At 43.0% G+C, this 24475-nt stretch overlaps 1 protein-coding gene across 5 annotated transcripts in view; it reads left to right on the forward strand.

Moving 5' to 3' along the window:
- The window catches only part of col12a1a (collagen, type XII, alpha 1a), a 56544-nt gene that overhangs the window by 20126 nt on the left and 11943 nt on the right, over positions 1-24475 (forward strand). For 2 of the 5 annotated variants that reach the window (XM_056426199.1, XM_056426203.1), the window contains exons 17-51: positions 55-179; positions 1769-1918; positions 2017-2136; positions 2263-2427; positions 2543-2689; positions 3321-3460; positions 4235-4364; positions 5001-5146; positions 5644-5773; positions 5918-6054; positions 7120-7249; positions 7361-7500; positions 7772-7904; positions 8116-8148; positions 8917-9056; positions 11157-11286; positions 11428-11567; positions 11700-11829; positions 14098-14243; positions 15565-15694; positions 15873-16015; positions 16176-16305; positions 17574-17693; positions 17837-17983; positions 18132-18248; positions 18338-18490; positions 18668-18742; positions 18841-18980; positions 19124-19247; positions 19847-19990; positions 20206-20370; positions 20609-20647; positions 20763-20901; positions 21599-21741; positions 22269-22378. In XM_056426199.1, coding sequence (XP_056282174.1) covers positions 55-179; positions 1769-1918; positions 2017-2136; positions 2263-2427; positions 2543-2689; positions 3321-3460; positions 4235-4364; positions 5001-5146; positions 5644-5773; positions 5918-6054; positions 7120-7249; positions 7361-7500; positions 7772-7904; positions 8116-8148; positions 8917-9056; positions 11157-11286; positions 11428-11567; positions 11700-11829; positions 14098-14243; positions 15565-15694; positions 15873-16015; positions 16176-16305; positions 17574-17693; positions 17837-17983; positions 18132-18248; positions 18338-18490; positions 18668-18742; positions 18841-18980; positions 19124-19247; positions 19847-19990; positions 20206-20370; positions 20609-20647; positions 20763-20901; positions 21599-21741; positions 22269-22378 — 4531 coding nt within the window. The remainder of the gene's footprint in view (positions 1-54; positions 180-1768; positions 1919-2016; positions 2137-2262; positions 2428-2542; positions 2690-3320; positions 3461-4234; positions 4365-5000; positions 5147-5643; positions 5774-5917; positions 6055-7119; positions 7250-7360; positions 7501-7771; positions 7905-8115; positions 8149-8916; positions 9057-11156; positions 11287-11427; positions 11568-11699; positions 11830-14097; positions 14244-15564; positions 15695-15872; positions 16016-16175; positions 16306-17573; positions 17694-17836; positions 17984-18131; positions 18249-18337; positions 18491-18667; positions 18743-18840; positions 18981-19123; positions 19248-19846; positions 19991-20205; positions 20371-20608; positions 20648-20762; positions 20902-21598; positions 21742-22268; positions 22379-24475) is intronic. The other 3 variants (XM_056426200.1, XM_056426201.1, XM_056426202.1) reach the window with 3 other exon arrangements.

The raw sequence follows: 24475 nt of genomic DNA on the forward strand, positions 1-24475 counted from the left end.
ATATTCTGTGTCATGTCAAAAAATATCTGAAAATATATATGTTTTGGCCTACAGAGCTGGTACCAAATACACAGTGAATGTGTTTGGTATGTTTGATGGAGGAGAAAGTATGCCATTGGCTGGAGAGGAGAAAACCACTCTCGTCGATACACCTGAGCCTCCTCCTTATGTGGTATCAGGTACAGTGATCTAATATTCCACTATGCAACCCACATATAGCAAACATGTGGTATATATCATCAAAGGACTACCAGAGAGACCGTGTTACATAGAGTAGAACAACATGGTTTAATCATTCTGTTACAACTCCTGTCATCACCTTTAAGGCAGCGTCTCCAGTATGTTATGTCTTCAGGCAGTAACAGTCAAACATTGGAGACTGTATCACATCGGAAAATACGCTCCAAACTCAGGGCCTATAAAAGCTGAAGAGTTTCCCTAAATGCCTTTCCTCGAAGCTAATTGTTTCGCGAAATAACAGATGTAATGGCGATTCCGTCTGTCTGCCCTTTTTTCGCTTTCTTTGTGACACTTTGGGCTTCCGCTCTTTTATTTCCAGCCCAAGTGCAGGCCGGTGTAGATTTGAGCCATCCGCGTATAATCTGTTTGCAGTTATAAAATGTTTTTACGACCTCGTGAGTCAGAGGCAGGCAGTAGGTGCAAGAGGGAGGAACAGTGTTGTGTTGGCTGGAAGGAGATAGAAAGGTCAGCTTGACCATTAATCAGCTGGTCTGGTGGTAAAAAAGAGGCAGATTAGGATTCAGTGACGACTCCAGAAGATATATTAGAACAGGGGAGAGTGGGATCCTCTCACCTGTTTTAATATATCTGTTCTTATGTACCATCTATTATAAAGCCTCTGGAGTTTATTGTGTGTGTCAAACGTCTTAAGCAACATTCTCTTTCATTCCTTGTCTTAATTTACTGAAACTAGCTACATTACAATAGAGAAAACCTTTTACTGCAACCGCTACATCTTTTTCTCCTTTTAGCATTTCATTCTAGTCAAAGTAAAGTCTTTTTTTTCTGGCTGTGGCAGACCTAGCTGTGTTGTTTTTCTGTATTCTCTCCCTTGCTGTCAGTGTGACCTTGACAGCTGGCTGTCTGTCGTGGCGCCTGGGTTTGAGTTTTCTGTGGAAGCGATCTGTAAATCAAACATGTAACCTGTTTTCAGTTGCAGACAGTGGCAGTTAGTGCAACATCTGCATATCTCCAAAGCACACCTGCAGCCCTCTTTTCTAGGTACAGCGGATACGATTCCTTCCTTGTCATCAAGCAGGTGTTCTCTGGAGGGCAAAGTAATTCCCTCTCCGAGGGAGGGAGGCCTTTGATATATCACAGGCTATTAAGGGTGTACCCTCCTGATCTCCCCCTGGGACAAACTCATGGATCCAATGAGAACAACCGAGAGAAATACTGCCTCGGCATGCCACAAGACAAGAAGATACTCATTAAAACACCTGGGAAATAAAAGTTGTCTCATAATAATCCTCAGAAAAGAGGAAATGTTTTATTTCCTGCTTGTAAATGTATTGTTTTTTCTGCACCTTGGGGAATAATTTGATGTCATTTAGTTCTGTTCAATGCCAAAAATGAACTCTTCTCTTCTTCTTTCCTTTACCTCTCACACCTATTTAACTATATTTTTCATTTCAATTCACCACATATTGTGTGTATATGAAAGTTGGACTTGGACTTTTGTTTTATATATGTCATATCAAACCTTCCTCTTTGTCAAATTAAGGCCCTGACATTTTCCCCCTCTCAGAAGTGACTTGTAAGACCAATGCACAAGCTGACATTGTGCTGCTGGTCGATGGCTCCTGGAGTATTGGACGTCTCAACTTCAAGACCATCCGTTCCTTCATCGCCCGCATGGTGGGAGTCTTTGACATTGGCCCTGAAAGGGTCCAAATTGGTGGGTCTAACACAAATAAGCACAGTGATAATCAACTGGTTATTACTAATAAGACAAAAAGAGGTCTCTTTGCATTGGTATAACACCTCTTTCTTCAGGTCTTGCTCAGTACAGCGGAGACCCAAAGACCGAATGGCACTTGGATGCTCATAGCAACCGGGACTCTCTCCTGGATGCTGTGGCTAACCTGCCCTACAAGGGAGGAAACACTCTGACTGGTACTTTGATCTATTTAATGTGTTGCCAGTGGGACCGAAGTCACTTCTACTATGATTAGCACAGTTGGGAATTTTGTATTATGTGGCTATCAGGATGAAAAATTAACATCGATGTCTTCGTTGCAGGTCTGGCTTTGAACTACCTCCTCCAGAACAATTTCAAAGAGAACGTTGGGATGCGACCCAAAGCCAGAAAGATCGGTGTGTTGATCACTGATGGAAAATCCCAGGACGATGTCATCTTCAACTCTCAGAGCTTGCGTGATCAGGGCATTGAGCTCTACGCCATCGGTAAGTGCAAATGAATCACGACTGTTTGTGTGCAAAAACTCGTTGTATGAAGTAGCCTTCAGCTTTTGTACTCATCAAAGTGCTTATAACTACTGTCTTCGGGATTGCTCTTTAGGTGTGAAGAATGCTGATGAGAATGAGTTGAGGTCTATCGCCACTGATCCGGATACTATTCACATGTACAACGTGGCTGACTTCTCCTTCCTGCTGGAAATCGTTGACAGCCTCACGGACAACCTCTGTAACAGTGTCAAGGGACCAGGTGTGTATGAGTTTCCAGCAAAGTATGCACATCAAAGTACAGGAATCACAGAGAATCAGTGACCGGATTGCAAGGACAGACACCTTCTACTTTGCAAAAAATAATAACAGCCACGTATAATCCAAGCCAACTGCTCCATTCCCAGACATTTATATATACATGCAGTGTATCAGCATCCCAGACTGACAGTTACATGTCTGGCCCAACACTTTGAGGATCCTTGAGAACTTTGAAAAGCACTACAATAATCTGATGCATTATTATTATTATAATAATTATTATCATTATTAGAGCCAAAGAATGAGCCAAACTCTTAGAAATGATTGCAGATCTATAATTGTCTTCTTCCTCTGAATAATCTATCTAGCTTCCTAGAAAAGAAAAAATCCTGCTACTGAATTAAATTAAAGAGCTGCTATTTGATACAGTCGGGGAACTCCTTGGGGAGGATGTGGCTTTACAGTCTCAATAAGTACTGTGGTGTTTACAAGGTGCTGTTAGGACTTGTTACGAAATATGCACCCTTTTATCGCTTGCCACATTTAGTCTGTCCCCTGCTCCTCAACGTCATCATGTTCACCGGGGTGGCCCATTTAGCGGTTTCTGTCTTGCTCTGCTTACACCTGAATAGGAGGTGCACCCGATGCTCCAACTGACCTGGTGACATCACAGGTGACACACCAATCCTTCAGAGCCACCTGGATGGCCCCTGATGGCCCCGTGGAGAAGTATCGTGTGGAGTACATGTCTGTGTCTGGACACCCACAACAGGTATACCTGCTTCATACAGTGAAACACTGCACAGCAACTCTAAAAAACACACTTCTACTCTGACCAACTTTGACTAATTCACACACAAACATGTGCAGTGCATGTCCCTGTGTAGGTGTTGAGGGGATGTGGCCTTTAGTGTGTCCTGACCCACTGTTTCTTAGATTAATGGGACAAACTTCTATTTCCAGCCTCCCGTCTGTGTTGGCCTCTCGCTACTTGGGTGTCTGATTACATTACGACACAGGGCAAGGAAACCAAACATACAGCTCGCAGTTTAGAGGATTAAATAAGCAAATAATGAGTTCCTGAGTGATAGCTTCAATGACCAGCAGGGTCTTAGTTCCACAATGTGTGGAAAAGATGCATTCTTTTGGTGTCTGAATGTAATTATCCGTTGGTTTAGCTAAATAATGAACATAATGGTATCATTGTTGTTTATGGATCTGAAATTGAAGCCCATGCTGAGTTTAAGTCTAATAACTTGTCAGATGGATATGAATAGTTTTATGAAATACTTAAGTCAATGCAATGAAAAGATAGATTTGCTTGTTCTATTTCTAAATTGATAATTTGCCCTTACCACTGCTCAATTTGAGACTATACAATATATAAGCATAGAGTAATGATTCATATTAATTACAGAAAGTATCTATGTATATATAAGATATAGAAGAATTACAGCTTTGTATTAAAGACACTGCACAAAATATAAGTTGCTTACAGAGCTCGACTCCTTTAGCTGCGATCTTCTAACTATTCTATTTGTGTTAGGTGTTTGTGGATGGCTCTGAGACCACGGTGGTTCTCCAGAGGCTCAACCCTCTGACAAAGTACCTGATCAACGTCTACTCAGTGGAAGGAGAGGAGAGCAGCGAGCCTCTCAAAGGATCTGAGACCACACGTATGTTTTCTCTTTCTGCGCTCTTGGCTTCCATCTAGGCCCGCATCACTTCATTTAAAGAGATCCACTCTCTCTGTAAAAATCCATATATGGTGTCAGATGTCCGTGGGAATGTAAACTAGTTAAACTAAAGTCACAAAAATGGTCTGACTGGTCTTTGATCGGTAGTCGTAGATGTGACAATCTCCCACTTAAGGAAACCAAATACTGTAAGTGGGGTTTTCAAAGACGAACAACTTAAATTGTTGAGCAGTCATGAACCTCCAACCTTTACTTCTATGAGCAGAAGTTTCCCTTTCAGTCAGCCGCTATCAGTGAATCTCTCTGGCTCAGTTGCACGACACAAATTGCAGACCTGGGTGGTTTTCATGAATAAAACATTCAAAGATACTATATCTTTTTAGTTTTCGCTTTTTTATGTTTATAAAACCATACATGGCAACTAAAAGATAGCAATTGCAACTCCTATTTAGATGCAATGATTGTGATTAAACAGGGCTCAAGTCCAACTTATTTCTTTATGTCTTTTAAGATGTTGTGAAATGTCTGTTTTACTGATGGCAGTAGCAGTTGTTATAACCTCAGTTTCACTGTGACACTAATTGTTGCCTCTAACATCATTGCCTGGTTCTCTAGTGCCCCTGACTGCTGTGAGACACATGCACATCCATGACAAGCAGACTACCACCATGCGGGTGAGATGGGAGCAGGCAGAGGGTGCCACTGGCTACATGTTGCTCTACAGCGCCATCAATGCTACGCAGCCCACCCAGGAGCAGGAGGTAAGCGGACGGCGCCTCGGTGTCTTGCGACACCTTTCTTGCACCTTCAAAAAAAAGTTCCGTTGTTTTGTGAAACATTCTGGCAAAATACTGTTTCTGATTCTGATTTCTAAGCGACATCATCGAAAGACGGAGTCACCAGCTGGGGAAATTACAGATTATGACACAACCGCACATGCATTAATATGCAAGAAAACACACACGGACATACATTGCTTCCCACGAGGGATGACCAAACACTGTGATCAGTTCTTTCACTTAAATAGCACTTTACAAAGCCACCAGTGACCGCTCCACCACCTCCAACATTGTTGGGTGGGTGAACCGTGAGCCCCGCCAATGGGAGCATCACCAAGTGTTCATGAAGTGACGAACCTCAGTGGGCCAAAACCTGGAATCAGTAGATGACATTCTCCCACTGTTCTCATCCAAATGTCTCGATCTATGTCACTTACCCTCTGACCTATTGTTGTTGGCTTGGTCTGGTCACATTGCAGATCAGAGTGGGAGGAGACACAACAGACGTCCAGCTGGTGAAGTTACTCCCCGACACGGCCTACTCACTCTCCCTCTTAGCGCTGCATGGAGAGTCACCAAGTGAACCGCTGACCAAGCAGGGTGTCACATGTATGTAGTCACTTAAACACCAGTTGATCTCCATAATGTAGTTCATTGCCATATTACATGAAGCAGAGCCACTTTGGTTTTAGCCTTGTCTTCATCAATGCTTAACTATCATCCTCAAACACTGACCGTCTGCTCCCTATCCAGTGCCCCTGGCACCTGCGGGCAAACTGGTGGTTCGCGACGTCACCCACAGCAGCATAAGGCTCTTCTGGGATGCTGCTCCTGGTCTCGTTCGCAAGTACCTCATCACCTACAAGCCTGAGGATGGAGATGCAAAAGAAGTGAGTTTGGTTCTCATCTTATTTAACTGATCTTTTCCCACTAAACCCCATGTCTTCCACAAGGACTTCCGCTGCCCGTGGTCTGTTTGAGCCATTAGGTTTTTGTAATTTTTATTTATTTATTTAGATATGCTCACTGAATCCTTCATGCATTGGCTGAGACCGCATAATGGAGACTGCAGCTGGTTAGATGGACATTAGGGAATGTTTTAGAGTCCAATTAAAACATTATAAAACTATCAGAATATGGTTTTGAGGGGGTTAAATAGTGGATTGGACAGCTACTTTATGGTTGCAAATCCCCTTTTAAGAGTTCTTGGGATACATCAGGAAACTCTTTGGTCGGCATTTTTGCTCCTTCCTTAGCCATAAATCAGGTGGAGGTGATCCTCAAACCTCTTCTGATGGAAACACACATGTGAAAGTGACTCATGGGAGGAGGAAGCGATGCAGAGCGTAGGGAGGAAGAGCGTACTGCCAAGGAAGTAGCAGAATGTCATGTTTGTCGTGATGGATTATGTGATAAAGCCCAACAAATGACAGCATGCGACTCACAACAAAACCGGACATATTCCCTGTAGGTGAATCTTTTAGCATGGTTTTGTGGTTCAGATTGACGGTCACTGTTTTGACTTTAAACTCAGCAACAGAGCAGCCACTGATTGAGGCAATGGGTTTTCAGAATTAATATATTATGTTCAAGTTCTTGAAATACAGCAAAGAAAACGTAATGGGATCAAGGGCAGTAAAATCAGCGTGGTGTTTCCTTTCAGTATTCCAGGTGGTTGTGTTTACAGTTTGATTGTTGTCTGTCTTTTGTTTGTTCCCATTTTCCTCTGAAAACAAGCACAGTTTTATATATTATTATAAAATGTCCTACTAGTCAACTACTACGTAAAACCAGCGCATTCCATGTTGTGAGTAGAAATAAAGCTCTGCAAGACTCGGCCAAATGAGGCTGAAGAGAAAAACATCTGAAGTTCCATGAGAAATATCGATATCTGTATTTGCTTTTGATATATTTTGTCTCATAATATTTAACAAGCTTGTTTGATTGTTCTACAGCTGGAAGTGGAAGGAGGTGTGACCACCAGACAATTAGAAAACCTGGTCTCACAGACTGAGTACGGCCTGGCTGTCACTCCGATCTACGATGAGGGACCCGGTCAGCCAATGTTGGGAGATGCAATCACTGGTAAGAATTTAATCATCATCATTATGACATTGTGGATAACGGCACTGTCCCGTTTGCCTGCCCTTCACTGATATGGTGATCAAAGTTAACTTCTCTCTCTCTACTCTGTAGATGTGGTTCCTGCCCCACAGAACCTGCGACTCACAGAGGCTACACAGAGCAGCTTCAGAGCCAGCTGGGACCACGGAGCCTCTGACGTGGCTTTGTACCGCATCGGCTGGAACAAGAAGGGAGAAGCTAACTTACAATATGTAAGAGAAAATCAGATGTCAAAGATGTCAACATTTCTAATATAATAAGTCATGCAGTTATTTATTGTGGAGGATCATAGAAAGGGCTTTGGCGATGCTTTAGAAAAGAACTCCAGCAGAGGCATGCGGAACATCTTAAAAACAGACGTTTTGCACCAATACAATGATAAGCACTCTAACATGGATCTTGTGTTGCTCATGTTTGGTTTGTTTTGGCTAACATTTTCGACAAGCGCCTTCCTTCATCCTGTGTTTGTGTTTTGTGCATCAGTCCATTCTGAACCACGATGAGACAACCCACGTTCTGCAGAACTTGGACCCGGACTCTCCCTACGACGTGTCTGTCACCGCCATCTATCCAGATGAATCAGAGAGCGAGGATCTGCTGGGCACTGAGAGGACATGTAAGATTCACACTCATGCAGCTCTGCGATGACGACTAAAAAATCACCTAAGATAACGTGGTTTTGCTTCAGTTGCTTGACAGAATCTCTGTCGGATCTGTGATTCAAGACTATAAATGAATAAACTTTAGATTTGTACCCTTTCCAAATATGCTGAGTGAAATGTTGAGCAACGGGTATGCCCATTATACCTTTCTATTTCTGCCTCTAGTGCCTCTAGGGTCAACAAGTGGTGGTAGAAGACGTAAGTATATTTGTGGTAAAGCAAGAGGATGCTTTTCCTTTCAAGTTGTGAAAGCATGTTTATTATTTAAACCAGTCATCAGAATTTTTTTTTCATTGATCATCCATCGTTTCCTCATCAAGCAAGGCCCTTAACCCATCCATCTCTCCAGCGGTGCTGTGATGCACCTGACATGGCCGATTTTAATGTTTGTCTGTCCTTGTCTTTGTTTGTTTATTGTCCATACCATTCATCCCATGGCTGTTCCTGAATCTGTTCTTACAGTCAAATGACAAATAAAACTGCTGAAGAGGGATTTCAAATATGCATGCCCTGCAAAACAGGGATTTGAATCCTTGTTTTTGAAGCACATTCCATCATCCATCATCCATCATCCATTCATCTATCCATTGCATTCATCCATGCATTTATGAATCCAACCATTATCATCTTTCCATCAATCCATTGCTGTTCACAAGAATCGCCCCGTCTCAGAAAAGACAACATCCCAGAGGAGGATTGTCTTTTCTTCTTTAAAGCTGCAATCCTTGATTCAAAACAGTGAAACACCTGCTTAGTTTTACCATGAAGAAAAGAAAGTCAAGTAAATTAATTGTTTTTTAATGTAATTTCAAGACATTGAAGACAACGTTGCCATTTTCACATGAGCTGACCAAAATATCAAGGACTGTGTCTTTAAAAGATATTTTCAAGGTATTCCACGTGATAGATGTCGGATAGGCGTATTGACACGGTCATAACTGTGCAATGTGTGTGTGCGATTTCCAGTACCTCTTGGACCTCCGACCAACTTGGTTGTGTTCAACGAAACCACCACCACTTTGAACACCAGGTGGAATCCGGCTCCAGGCCGAGTCCAGAACTACAGGATCACGTACGTCCCCACAGCTGGAGGCAAGAGCCAGACTGTAAGTGACCCAACAGACCAACACACTGCTTTGTGTTGCTATTGTGTTTTCTTAAATGTGCTTTTATTGCAGTTTCTTAACTTGGGGTGATGCTCTGGTAGTTTAATGGCAAAGAAGAAACACAAGTTCTAATTTAATCGTAAAAAAACAGTAGTAGTAGTATTGGTCATTAAAATATTACTCCTTAATCTTCACTGGAGTTCAGTCTTGCATTACCTAGCCAGGCAAACTGCTGTTCATGGCCCCTTGAGCTTTAACTCAATCCCTGGATCTGTTTTATTCCTCCAGAGCAAATTTGCCTCCAGGAATCAAGTTGCTGCCACTGGTATTACATTATTTTAGTTTATTTTAAGTCCGATCTCTTAATTGGTTGTTTGGATACGGCGGCATTAATGTGGACGAAACCCTTCTTAGTTTTTCCTCGATATTTCCAGACACCGCTGGCTACCACTGGTCCTGCAATTTTTGGGCTGCCTAGCCGAATTTGCAGAAGTCTTTGAAAGTTTGGTTTTAATTTGCTGTCAGACATTTCTCATTGCTTCCACAAGCAAGAATTAAAAATGCTAAATGGCGCTTGTGGCCACGCCCTAACGCAAGACTACAGCCTGATAGGCACTCTGATAAGCTACAAAATAACCCCTTAAATCAACCAAACAAATATTTAATCAGTTTTTGTGGATTTTGAGAAGTTTCTAAAGAGATAAAAAGCATTTTGATGTTATTGAAAGGTCACAAGTCACATGTTTAAGGCTGATTATGTTACAGTTCTATGGTCAGATAAAAAAACATTCTTAGAGATTCAAATGTGATGGTTCACAATCACACAGTGTGTGCTATGTGGCCATCTGCAAATATATAAGTGTGTGTGTGTCCATGGAAACTGGAATGTGTACTGTTAGGTATGTTTGCGTAATGAGAGAGTACTGTGCTACAGGTGTCATATATTATTAAGTAGATTGGCAATTGGTTCCCTGTACTTTTCTCTCTTTTAATAAAGTCCAGCTGACAGCCAACATTTGTCAAACTGGAGAGGGCAACTAAAGGTTTAAGCAATTTATAGAAGTTAGACGTTTTGTGCAAAATTCCGCTTCGGCACAGCTGGTGTTCCAGCTGAACATAACTTTACCTTTTAACTTGAGGATGAATGTTTTCCTCTTGAGTACTTGCTGAAATTAAGTCGTGCTGATTGCTTTGGGGACATCACATTGAAAGGTTGATGGAAAACTGGAAGCTAAAAAGCTAGCACCAGCCAAGGCATCTTGGTGCACTGGGAGTTTTGCATTGTTTCGTCTAGGGCAACAAGTCTGTTTTATGAAATGTCTGACACACATTTTGCACTGAGAAAAGTACGGCAGTGCCAAATTTGAGAACTTCCTCCCTTTTGTTTTCCTTTTCATTCGTCGATAATAGATTCAGCCAGTCGGAGCTGCACAGTGATTAAAGAAACCCACAGAGGATGAGAGCAGACTGACCACACAAATCCACACGCAAACACACAGCCAGAAATAATGTAGCAAATTCACCACCAGTCAGAACTGTTATGAAAAGACATCCGACTATTTCAGCCAGGGTTTTTTGTATTAATAATAATAATAATAATAATAATAATAATAATAATAATAATACATTTATTTTATAAGGCACCTTTCAAGGCACTCAAGGTCGCCGTACAACACATTAAAAACAGTTAAGACAACCGGAATCATGGACAAACACGCTCAAAACATCCCTCTTCTGAAATGTTGTCTGTCTTTCTGTTTTCAAATACAATTCTTTCCGTCAGGTTATTGAAATCTCTTTGAGGAGCCCATGGAGAGCTGTTAAACTCCATCTGATAAACAGATCAAATACATTTTCCGTCAGTGGCGACTAGAATTGCTCATAGTTTTTGAAAGCTAACGTAAGACTTATAAATATTGTAGAAAATGCTATCCAACTTAACTTGTAAACGATTGTTTGAGTAGTTCAATTCATCCCAACTGCACTATGAACACCTAGGCTTCACAACGATTTGACGGCATCGGTTCTAAGAAAGCAGTTACTATATATAATTAAAACATATAAACCGAGGTTAGATGAAATGTATTATTTCCTAACTAGACCCAGGTTGGAGGGAAGAGAACTACCGTCCTGCTTCCCAAGCTGACCCCTGACACTGAATACTCCATGTCCGTGGTGGCGGTCTATGCCAAAGCAGTCAGCAAGGAGCTGAATGGCCTTGGAAAGACCAGTGAGTCATGCTCCCAGATGACAAGTGATAACAGTGACACCTCATGATACATGTATACAGTTGTAAAAGTGCACTCCATTAGAGCTTACAGACACTGTTTGGGTTTGACACTTCAACTGTATCATACTTATCTTACCCCAGAGCCTTTGGGCGGTGTTAGGAACCTGCGTGTCACCGACCCCACTACCAGCACCCTGAATGTCCAGTGGCAGCCTGCTGAAGGCACCGTGCGTCATTACAAGGTTTTCTACGTCCCTGTAGATGGAGGACAGGAAGAGAGGGTAAGTTGGAAAATAGTTCTTGAGCAGTAGACCACGTTGAGTGAAATGGGCTTCTCTTTAAAATCCCAATGAGGCCCTCCCTGTATAAGCCACAGCACAGCCTGATGTATGTCTTGTTATTCTTCTGCCCAGGTCCAGGTCTCAGGCAGCACCTTCAACGCTGTGCTGAAGAACCTGCGGTCTGATACTGTCTACACAGCAACTGTGGTTCCGGTCTACTCTGCTGGAGAGGGACAACGCATGTCTGAGAATGGAAAAACCTGTAAGCACTGCATGCGTACCAGGCCCGGGGTGGGTAATCGGGAGAATCGGGAGAGTTCCCGGTGGGCCGCTTCACTTCTGGGCCGGTTGAGAATTTTATTTGTTGACACTTCGATAGGTTGATCGCGGTCGCTGCAGAGCTCCGACGCCGGTCTGCGCGCATCGGGACGGAGCAAAAAAATAGTCACTTGCACCCCCCCCCGTCAACAACTCTTCTCGGCTCGATGCCGGCGCGCGCAAGTATTTGCATTGCATTATCCAATTTCCACTACCATAAAAAAAGTGGGCTGGTCTTGAGCCTGAAATTCCCGGGCTGAAAAGTGGCCCCACTCCAACCCTGATGCGTACCATCATTGGTGTAGGTCACACATTACAATGGTGATCCGTGCAGGGATGTTTATAAGCAGTCGTGACCTCTGAGGAAGAGAGCCTCAGGGTTTGGAAAAGTACAGGCCAACTGAAAAGCCCTAAATATAAATGCTGCATGACGGCAGTGTGATTTTGTCCACCCAGTAAGAACTTACTTGCCTCAGTTGTTGGCTTGTTGTCACTGTATGTCATAAAACTTCAATGAGGCAACCATTTAAAACTTATTTTCTTCATATCATCCAAATCCTTTCACAAGCTGGAAGTCGAGCCAAAAGAACCAAATGCCAGAAGTGCATTAATGCGCACTTAAATCATACCTAACATGTAAAACGCAACATCATCTAAAATGACAGTATCAAGTTCAGTCAGCTTAGTTTGAACTTCATTGAAGAGCACATTGTTCTCCAGTTTCTGCCACAATTTAAAACCCGCCAAACTCTGCTGGGAGTGAGTCAGCATTTTGCGGGGTGATTGCGTAGGAAGGAATTCCTCTGGGTTGGCAGCATCATAATGATGTCTCCTCTCTCTTTACCGTAATATTGTCCATTTATAGGTTGGGGGGAAGGGTAGTGGTCAGGATAATGGTGGGGATAGGGAATGGGGGAAGGGGTGTATTAAGTAATTGGCTCTCCTTTTGGGAAAAAGAAACAGAAGGGGAGGATTAGAAATGAATGGAGAGCATTATATGTGTTATGGCTCTCAACTCACTTGGCTAAGGTCATGCTCCATGCCTGCTACTGTTACCCCCATTTTCCCTTCTGGAGCAATGGTCCTTCATGTTCTGTGGCTTTTTCCTAGAAATGTTAACCAAACTCTTATACAGTATGTACAGTATGTCAGATCCTGCTGCTACTGAGCTTTTTACCACTCACCTTGTTACTTTGTGACATCTGTAGACTATATTGTCATCTCCATTCAGACTGCACTGCCTCAATTTATTCCACAATTTAATGATGAATCAGCACTCGCTATTTGAGCTAACTCTGCAAGCAACTAAATTGTGCCTTGAAATTCAAATCATCTTTCTAGGTAACAGGCTTTGGTTTATGTAACTTTAAAGTACGGAAGCTCTCCCGCTCTGTTTTGCCCACTGTGTTTTTCCCATGCATTTTTGGGGTTATATGGGGGAGCGGCACAACAGTTCTAAACATCTGCTTTGGTTTTTTAGAGGCAAGCTTCACACAGGGCTGCACAAGCACCGTATATATATCCTATTCATTAACCTTCAGGGCATTCACAGGAAGCATCCTGTTGATAGCAGTATTGTTAAATAATGTCTTAAACTTGGCTGTGTTGGTTGCTGACCGGTATTCTTCCCATTTCATTGCAATGTTCTCATGTCGTCATTGGACTGTTCTGGAAGTCCACCAAAGTCGAGACCATGTTGTGTTAAATTAGACTGAATGACAGTACCACTGGTTAGGAGACTCACAAAGGTGTACTTTAAAACGTGTAAATAACCCCATCAAACTACACAAGGTCAAACTTCACAATGCTAAAACACAAATACAAAAAAGGAACATGCTTCAAGCATTTGTGTAGCAATATTATAGCTGTTATTCTTGTGTAAATGATGGCTTTAGCCTCTAATGTCCTGACCTCTGAACTATTCCCCACTGATGAGTACCTGACCTAAACAATCTGTTTTCTCTTCTCTACTTGTCTCATCCTCTCTCTCAATCTATCTTTTAAATCTTTACAAACCACTTGAGTTGCTGGCCCTTAACCTCATCTTGTCATCACTCTTTCCTCTATGTCTAACTTTCCTCTCGCCAATCTTCTTTCAACCTTGTACCTTGTTTTGGCTTAACCTTACCCCGATCCTCACCCGAACCTATGGCTTTCGTATCTCTGTCTCTACCTCTAACCACTGTCCTACCACCCAACATTCCTGGCTCAGTAGTGGTGCGTAGCCCCGTCAGGAACATCCAGGTTTTTAACCCCACCACCAACACGATGAACGTTCGCTGGGAGGCTGCCACGGGCCCAGTCCAACAGTACCGGGTGGTCTATTCTCCACTGACTGGCGCCAGGCCCTCTGAGTCGGTGAGTTTTCATCCACTGTGTGTGGTACAAAGGTGATATGGCACATTTGCATACAAATAAGGAACATTTACATTGGTGCACAATGGCACTCATAACTCCAACTCCTTTGTATTGACTTATCACAGCCTATCATTTACCATCTTATTGCAAGCAAACTGAGGGTTTATTAAGAAAGAGGAGAATAAGGACACCCCCGGGTGGTGGTGGTGGTGTTGTTGTGGCCGCATGTCGCCAAAGCTACCAATTAAAATCTTTATCCAGCAGTTTACCATATGTAATCAGGAATGAGCCTCATCCATTAGTCTGTTCACCAAATGGTCCATGTTTGTGTGTTTGTGTTCATGCACCTTGTGCAGTTACTGCCAGCTCAATTCTTATTTTTTACGCACTGCTTAAGATAAATGGAAACTCCCATTCTTGACACAATGTGTGTCATCTGGCACCAGTGTGACCACATCTTCAAGGTTTCTGGGTCGCTTAAAGTATCCACAAGTGTTACTTTGACATGGTATCATTAGCCCTCAGCATCTGCCAGTATTATTGCACCATTAAGATCGGCTTCTTCACTGGGACTTTAACAACATGGTATTTTAAGTGTCGGGCATAGTTTATTGATAGAAAGGTATACATTTTATGGCAAGCGCAGGCCTTTTTCGCAGCTGGAGCCAATGATGGGCAATGTGGGTCATGTGCGTCATAAAATGTAACACTCGCTGGAGATTTTAGGCATTTATAACCAGCATCACCGATGTCGCCTGTGATGTTTTTGGACTGAGAATTTCAAGCACCTCAGTGATTTGTTGAGCAGGACGGATGGGAGCTGTCTGCATGCGCCATGAAACAATCATGAGCAAATTCATCCGCTGGTCACACCCTGTACCACACACTTATCCCCAATTTCCATTGTAGGCACATACACGGGCATCCTTCCCTAACCTTCCCTCACTAGCAGAGGTTAATCTGTCCAGCTAACTAACAGCAGGTGGTCCTTACGTAATCAGCTGTTGTTACTGTCAAACTGGGTTTAACAGCGGTGCCAGCTGTCACAAATCTAAAAGTATTATTTGGCTCTTCTTTCACTTCGTGCTGACAGCGAGGGTCTATTTAGTAAAAAAAAAGCAGATGTCATGAGAAGGGGAAAAAGAGTTAGACATCATGTCTTTGCACCCCGACACAATTTTAGTTTATTTTAGAAAAAAACACATTTGCCCATCTTTGTCTGATTTCACTGATTACTGATGATAAGGACTTAAGTGAACCCATACTGCATTAAATCTCTTCGGAAGTGTCTGTTCCTCACATGCTTGATGTCTCTCTGCAGATTTTGGTGCCAGGGACCATCAACGAGGCCCTGCTGCAGCAGCTGCTCCCAGACACCGACTACAATGTTGGAGTGGTTGCACTGTATAGCGATGGCGAAGGACCCACTATTAGTGATGCCGGAAAGACACGTAAGAACCTTTGCTAGTGTGTTAAAAGACCATTCTAAAGTATCATAAAAGTGCATATCTTATATAGGTATTTAAACAAGTAGGCTTACATATAAGTTCCAAAAAATACTGGAGATATAGAAATGTTTTGAATGTACACACAGACAAAGACTTTTTTTCCCCATGTTTCCTCGCTCAGTTCCCCGCAGTGGTCCAAGGAACATGCGTGTGTATGACCCCACCACAAGTACTCTCTCTGTGAGCTGGCAACATGCCGAAGGCCCTGTCATGCAATACCGCATCACCTATGCCCAGACCACAGGAGACCCCATCGAGGAATTTGTAAGGATGTTTATGATTCCACATAATTCCACTGTTGCTTAATGTAAAAAAAAAATCCTCTCATTGATCTGAGATATTAATGCACATGTGTCCCATATATGCTCTTGATGTGTTCTTGCATTAATCCTTTTCTTCATGTGATATGGCTAATGTCTTACAGACTGTCGTACCGGGAAACAGAAACTATTTGATCCTGCAGAACCTTGATCCAGACACTCCTTATCATATCAAAGTGACTGCCATGTATGCTAATGGAGCAGGAGGGCAGCTGGAAGGAGACGGACACACAGGTATGAACAAATTAGTTTGTGAGTTTCGAGTGCTGCAGAGATACTTTATGACATGAAACTGGACTCATCATTGACCGTGTTGTGGCTGGATTTCTTCCTTTATGGTCCATTCTAACTAATCTCTTAACCTGATGCATATAAACTTGTATCTCTCTCCTATCTGACTGCTGGTGAGACGCCACAGGATACTCACCCTCTGGACCTCAGTAATCAAACACCCACAGGACACAGAGAGTTTGGATCAGAGTTCAATTCACGTAGATTTATTTGTAACCAACAGTTTCACAAATAAACCTGGTCTGGGTATTAAAGACAACGACCTCCCTCCACATCTGTCTTTCCCAAGCCCCGAACAAACACATTGACATATTATTTATACATCAGCCTCAATGCAGGTGCCGCCTCCGTCCACTCCCTCATTACATATTAGTTCTCGTCACTCAGTGTGACCTCTGTCCCAGTCCAAGCCGGTTACTTTAAGGAATGTGGAGGTTTCTTGCTGACGTCTCCCCCCTCGTTACTTCTCTTATCGTTCTTGTGTCTGAGCCTCCTGGTCCTCGCTCTGCAGTCTCCTCTCTACCGGTTAAGACTGGAGCAGCACAAGGCCGCTGGGTCTATCTCTGTCTGGCGTTGTTGACCCTTGTCTGAGGGAGAGAGCTGTGTGTGCCCTCTTAATCATCTTTGTAGATGTAATTTAAGCCTAATATAACACAATGTAAAAGTTTAATACACCCTATGTATATATGTTGTGGAAGCACATAATTTGAAACATTTTACCCACCACAACCGACAATTATATCATGCAGGACTGCAAACAGACAGCGGGAAATCTGGTTAGATTGATCCATTGATTAAGCGTAACAAGTGAAATTCCTGAGTTGTCATGAGGACCAAACACACCTGGGGCCTCTGCCAGACAATTATGATCTGGCTGTGCTCCAGTGAGTGGGATGTTATGCATCCGGTGCTGGCTAATGTTTATCCTAATTTAGCTTTTCAAACAAAAGAAGCCCTGTTACGTGATCTACTGCAACCCTGCTCCTTGAGGCAGCTTAATACTTAGTTTCATAATATTTCTCTGATGTGGTTAAGTGTATCATCCTCTCGATCACACATTGAGGTATTTCACCCAGATTAAAAAGCCATAATGAGCAATAATACGCTGTAATTCAGTAACCACCATGCTGACAACACTGAATTAGAATTGCATTCCATTGCAATGAAAACAAACCTGTGCTGACGGTGCTGCCCCGTCTTGTTTCCCACAGTGGGTATGCTCGGACCCAGGAATCTACGTGTTTCGGATGAGTGGTACACCCGCTTCAGGGTGTCCTGGGACCCTGCCCCCTCCAAGGTTACCGGATACAAGCTCATCTACCAGCCTGAGGGTATGGACATGTTGTTATGGGGATAGAACGGTTGGAGTTAAAGAGGACATATGTGCTTTGATAGTATACCTCGAGGTAACATTTTCAAAGTCAGATGGACATTCTTTTTAATTTTAATTTTTATTTTTTATATCTACATTCAGGCTCTGACGAGTCCGCAGAGGTGTTTGCTGGAGACGTGACCTCCCACCAACTGCATAACCTGAAACCTGGAACAACCTATGACCTGAAAGTGTTGGCACAGTATGAAATGGGCCTCAGTGCCCCTCTCATTGGGCAAGGCACCACATGTAAGTTACCAACGCAGAAACAACATTCGTTGACTGGATTGACTGCACAAAATGAAATTGATGATTGTAGTTTGAAATGCCAATCCATTGTACTGCAAACAAGTGTTGTTGTGAAAGATTATGAACTAAGAAGAATGCTTCTCTCTAGTGTACCTGAACGTGACAGACCTGACCACCTACAACGTTGGCTATGAGTCCTACTGCATCCGATGGACCGCTCACAGAGCAGCCACCTCCTACAGACTCAAACTCAATCCTATTGATCGTAAGTGCTTTACTGAATGACACTATAGAGGCCAAGATCATTTAAACTTGAGTCAGTCTAATTTGGATTTCCTTTCTCCTCTCTTCTAGCCTCCAACAAAGGAGCTCACGAGATCACCGTCAGAGGCTCGGAGAGTAATTACTGCTTTGATGGCTTGACCCCTGACTCCCTCTACGACGCCACAGTGTACACCCAAACCCCCAACCTGGAGGGACCTGGAGTTAAAGTAAAGGAGAGGACATGTAAGATAACATTCTCTATGCTAGTTTTAATACTAATATATCAGAGGACAGTGCTCGCACACGCTTGAATGGTAAAGGCAACCGGAACATCTCATTTATTCTGCGTTACACTTCAATATACCCTCACCAGACACAGTGTAGTAAATGTTGTGCATGTGTTTCTGTTTTGTCTCACAGTGGTCAAACCCACAGAGGTGCCAACAGAGCCTCCCACCCCCCCTGCTCCTGCATCAGTGCCCCCAGCGCTCGATGGTGAGGAGACTCGTGACATTTGCACCATCGTGCTGCAATACTAATACTTACGGAGATAAGGTCTAACATTAACATAACTGTACCTGCATCAATCACAGTGTGCAGAGGTGCCAAGGCAGATGTGGTCTTCCTCATTGATGGTTCCTGGAGCATTGGAGATGAGAGCTTCAACAAGGTCATCCAGTTTGTCAAGAGCATGACTGGAGCCTTCGATGTCATCAGCCCTAGTGGCATGCAGGTCAGCATCAATCTGGGTGATGATGTCTTTTACTGGTTATTTCTCACCCCATGTAATGTTTTGAAAGATCCTTTTGCTCTGAATGTGTCTATGTATGCATCAGCCATTGTCATTCTCTTATAACTTTTGTTCTCTTTGAACAGGTTTCATTTGTGCAGTTCAGCGATGACGCCAAGACTGAGTTCAAACTGAACACCTACCAGGACAAGGGCGTAGTGATAGCAGCTCTGCAGTCTGTGCGCTACAGAGGAGGCAACACCAAGACAGGTAAAGACCACAGACGCATCTTATTAAACTAATAGTTCTAAAGAAGATGGGTGAGCGAGTGAGCGAGTGAGCGAGTGAGTGAGTGAGCTGTTATTTGTGTAGCATACTTATTGGCCTGAGCATTTAAAAGTACTGGTGTCTTGTCAAAGTCTGTTCCCCCGGTGAATAGTGTTCCCCCTCCTGTTAAAATAACAGAGCCCCCTTTGGTGGTTCGGGTTAAGTTTAAGGGTTAGTTCAGGATAGATAATTATAACTCAATACGGCTTAATTAGTCCCCAGGGGGGATTCACAAGACACTCAGCAGCATGCAAAGTATCATATTAGATTTATATAAATGTATTAAAATCAGCTCCACATTCACCGGATGGAATAATTAACACAGGTGTGGGGCTCTAAATGGGATGACAAATATGCATCAACATGCATTAATTATATTGTATACACACACAAACATATGAGTGATTTTGTATTATAATAAAATGTTTTATTAAATTCAAGTACTTGGTAAATAACAATTTCCTGAGAGTAAAACTCCTTGCTGATGTTCCTGGAGAACCCTGTTTGACGCTCTCCTTCATGTGGTCCTCCGCTCCCTCCAGGCATCGCTCTGAAGCACGTCTATGAGAAGGTGTTCACCTCAGACAGCGGCATGAGGAGGAACGTGCCAAAGGTGCTGGTGGTGGTCACAGATGGGCGTTCCCAGGACGACGTCAAGAAGAGTGCAGAGAAACTGCAGCACTCTGGTAACGTACTAAGCATTGCCATGTGTGTTGTGGTCCGTGTGTCACGGAGCTGTTTTTCCGTATTCCGGTTTTCTCCCAAACTTTATTTTTCCGTATCAGTTTTGTGGCTGATTCACAAAACTCTTAAAAATATCCCTGCAGTGATAAAACTGCCTGTGGTTATTGGAAGTTTAAGAGTAGTCTTTGTTTTGTGTGTATGTTTTACCCCCCCACAGGCTACAGTGTGTTCGTGGTTGGAGTTGCCGATGTTGACATGTCGGAGTTGAGAGTTATCGGCAGCAAGCCCAGTGAGAGACATGTGTTTGTGGTGGACGACTACGACGCTTTTGCCAAGATCCAGGACAACCTGATCACCTTCATCTGTGAAACAGCCACTTCCAGTAAGGCGGACATTAATACAGCACAAAACACTATTGTAATTCAGTATTTCCGCATTCAAAGAGGAAATCATTTCTTTTGACTTTGATGATAAAGGTAACAGGAAAGCTCACCTATTGCCCTTTCCACGCCCATTTTAACGGTTATACTGCCAAAGAAATGTACAAACAGTCATCAATCCCTTTCTTTAAGCCTGTATCTCTTTTTTTCAACCCTCGACAATTTGTTGTCCTGTTTCAGCATGCCCTCTGATCTACATCAATGGGTTCACAACACCTGGTAAGCATAGAGTATCACCATGCACCTTGAACATTCACTAATTCCTCCGGAGCTTGTTGTTTCCCGATTTCTATTTCCATCCTTTCGACATGTTTCTTGTTCTTACCCCTTCCAGGCTTCAGGATGCTGGAAGCTTTCAACATGACAGACCGGACATTCGCTGGCATGAACGGTGTGTCCATGGAGTCGGGCTCCTTCAACAGCTACATCGCCTACAGGCTGCACAAGGATTCCTTCCTCAACCAGCCCACAAAGTGAGAGCTAAGCCTAAATAGTGTTTCTGTGTGTGTGTGTGTGTGTGTGTCAAACAGAGACCAACTAAGCCCATACCCCCAGCCTATTGAGCTTATCTCCTGTGCTATAATTCTGCCCAGCCCACAGTCATTATTCATAATGATGCCTCTGTAGCCAGAAGGGTTTCCCCAGTGCCCCTTGGGTGTGAGCCCACATCCCAATGTGTTGTTGCAGCTTGTGGAATATGTGGTGCTATAGCAGGATCACCAAGATGTGGTCAGAGAATAAAAAAACTGTGTCACACAAACAAATCACCTCGGGGTCAAGAGCTTTGTGTCTTTATTGGGCCTCATTTAAGTGGTGTTACGCAATTTCAGAACTGCAGGAGTATCCAGAACTCCTCAGCATACTTTGTTAATATGTTTATAACGACGAGTACTTTGTGTGCGTAGACATTGCCGTAATGTGCGCAAATGGAAACACTTTGAACTCCAGCAAAAGAAAGGGGACATAAAATGTTTTCAACATGTGGTTAATTTCTGCAAAGCCCGGGGGGGAAACTGGCAATCGCTGACAGGTTCGGCAGCCGACGTGACCGCTCGGACGCTGTATCATTGCAGGGGGACTTAATGCTCTTGGTATTCCTTTCTATCGTAATATGATGGCACAGCTCTGACTTGTGAATCATCACGATTTATGTATTTTTTACGCTTGCAGGGAAATCCATCCGGAGGGTCTTCCCCCATCCTACACCATCACCCTGCTCTTCCGCCTCCTGCCCGACACGACCTCGGAAGCTTTCGATATCTGGCAGATTGCAGACAAAAACAACAACCCCCAGGTCGGGGTCACCGTCAACCGTAAGCTACCCATCCTGTTGTGGCCCCCAGAGGGGGAAGCTGCTGTACCTGACCCAAACTAGACCCAGCTGTTCACTCTTTACATACAGAGCTCTCTCTTCAGTTATTTACAAGCAGCCACAGCTCTGCTATCTTTGTCAGATACGATAGGCTGCGAATAAGACAGTTGAGGCATGTTGTAGCTGTGTAGTGTATGATAAGAAGTCGCTTTGGATAAAAGCATCTGCTAAATGAAATGTAAAGTAATGTAATATTGACCACTGCTCTGAATAACATTCAGATTTGGGATTTTGCTCTGTTATTTAAAATTCTCTAAAAGAAAACATTTGAAAATAAGTATCTTTGACAAACGTGTGTGGTAAATATGTGCAAATAATTACAAACTAATTGAATAATTCCTCCTCACTTCCCCTTTATCCCTCTCCACTCTTGAGAACCATGTGTTCTCGGTAGTGCTGTCTGTGCTTTGCGTGCCACCGCGTCGTAACACACTGTCAGGGATTCATCAAAGGCCCTTTTCTCTTCAGCTTCCAGCAAAACAATCACGTTCTACAACAAGGACACCCGAGGAGAGATCCAGAGAGCCACGTTTAATGAGGAGCAAGTGAAGCGGGTTTTCCATGGGAGCTTCCACAAGGTAAAAACAATGCATGATTTTTAAAAAGAGGATTACTGTGCTTACAACAAAGTGACATTATTAAAGTTTGGCTTGACTAGTAAAGACCCAGAATCTCTTGCGGTCAGCTAATTAATTATCCTTTTCAGATCGTTTTACATGCGGAATATTGTTTTCGTTCTTTTGTTTCCCTCCCACATATATTGGTTTTAAATCATGTGCGACTTGATGCTTTGTTGAAGTGGACTGAATTGGCCTTCAATGTGACGATCTGACAAACAGCCAAAGTTAAGTAGCTGTATAGTTCGAGCTGTCATAAGTTACCTCGCTGTCCATCTGAGTGTCGATCTGCTGTCAGCGTAGTCTTTTTTTATGATATAAATACACCCAAAGAGAGGCTGGAGGGAAATTGGGATTGCTCATTCAAGCATAATGTGCAGATTGTCACAGTCCATGGAGGTCCGGCCACATCGAGACTGGAGACTGGAGTCAGGTCCAGTCAGAAGACTGGTTTGAATTTTGGGTTCCGCTTGATTTTGGTTAAAATGGCATATAGCAGACTTTATGGTATTTCTTTAAAGAACTTCTCCAGAAGTATCCAGGAAATGATGCAACTGAGGCCATGATATCCTCATTTCTAAGTTACTTATACACGCCAATCTCCAAAAGAACTGGATCCTATGTTGAAACTCAATAGCACATTTCTTTAGACTGTCCTTGTCTGTCAAACTCCACGCCGCACTTTTTAACACATTGTGTTGCAGTATACATTTTAAAGTCTAAAGTCTGGTCTTACATACCCCTCATTGAACCATCAGGGTTATATTCCGAGACAGAACCCATTATACAAGTGTTTTCAGTCGTATTACCAATGACAAGAACAGAACTCTATGTGTGAAATTGGTGGAGTGCCCCTTTAAACCCTTTGCTGGAGCTCTTATGGGATGGCTTAAGGACATATGATGACGTCTGGAACCAAGAATACATTCTGGAAGCATTGTTAACAATCGATTAAAAAGTTTAATCCAGATGTTTTCAAACTGTCCCAATAATACATTTTCCTTTCTCTGAAACGCATCTGTGCCATCAACATCCCCAAGTGTAACTTATATTCAGTAACATCAACTATTCTTCAAACAATCTGTCAAAACCTCTCATCCAACCAAAAAGAACCACTCACAATGTCGTTATTGTTGTGCAAATGTTCTGCCTCATTTCAGTGGTTCAAACACAATTTAAGGCCTACATGCCAAGCGCACACCCCCCCCCCCCAAACTTGCTCCTAATTCTAAGGTAATTAAAATGAATGACCCTTTTCAAAGTTCCATGGTCTTATCTGACATCAAAGGTCGCCCACTTCCTGATATTACAAAGGAGAGTTTTTTAATCTGAAGATCTGAGGAGAGCGATATATTGGCCCGCGGATCAGAGCATTCTGTAACTGGCTTTTCAGTTTGACCATTAAGCATCCCACATGTAATTGTAGGGTGACTTCATGAATGAATAGGACCCTGGAAAATGATGGGTCAGACTCAGGACTAGAAGTAAATGACATCACTGCTGGTCTTGTTGTACAGCGGCATCTGTTTGTGTGTGTGTGTGTGTGTTTCTTTTGTGGCCGTGGTGGAGACTGTAGTCTGAATGTACACTGGGTGGCTAGTTTGCGGTGCGGTAGTTGTCGGTCCACGAGGTGGCGAGTGCAGCGGTCGAACTAGCTGCTTATTTACTGGTCTTCTGATGAGTAACTGCCACTGACAGCTGTGGTGGTTTGTGCTCATATGTTGAGAGTGGTTTACCAACCCTTATCCCTGGCTATTACAGAGTTACCTCTGTATTAACGTGTGTGTGTGTGTGTGTGTGTGTAGTGTGTGTGTGTGTGTGTGTGTGTGTGGGTGGCCAGAATGACCAATGATGAGACTTCACAAATGGTAGCTGGGCTTATTGTCCATGAGTGAAAATTACCAGAACAAACCCCACATGTTGAGGTAAGAGTTAATTAAGTAGAGCTTCAACCGAGGATTATTTTCATTTTTGATTTTTGTAGATATTCTATCCTCCTTTAATAATGTATTCATTCGTCTATAAAAAGTCTACAAATGGTAAAAAAAAAAGAGATCC

The sequence above is a fragment of the Pseudoliparis swirei genome, chromosome 11 (genome assembly GCF_029220125.1).
Source record: "Pseudoliparis swirei isolate HS2019 ecotype Mariana Trench chromosome 11, NWPU_hadal_v1, whole genome shotgun sequence".
Lineage (NCBI taxonomy): Eukaryota > Metazoa > Chordata > Actinopteri > Perciformes > Liparidae > Pseudoliparis > Pseudoliparis swirei.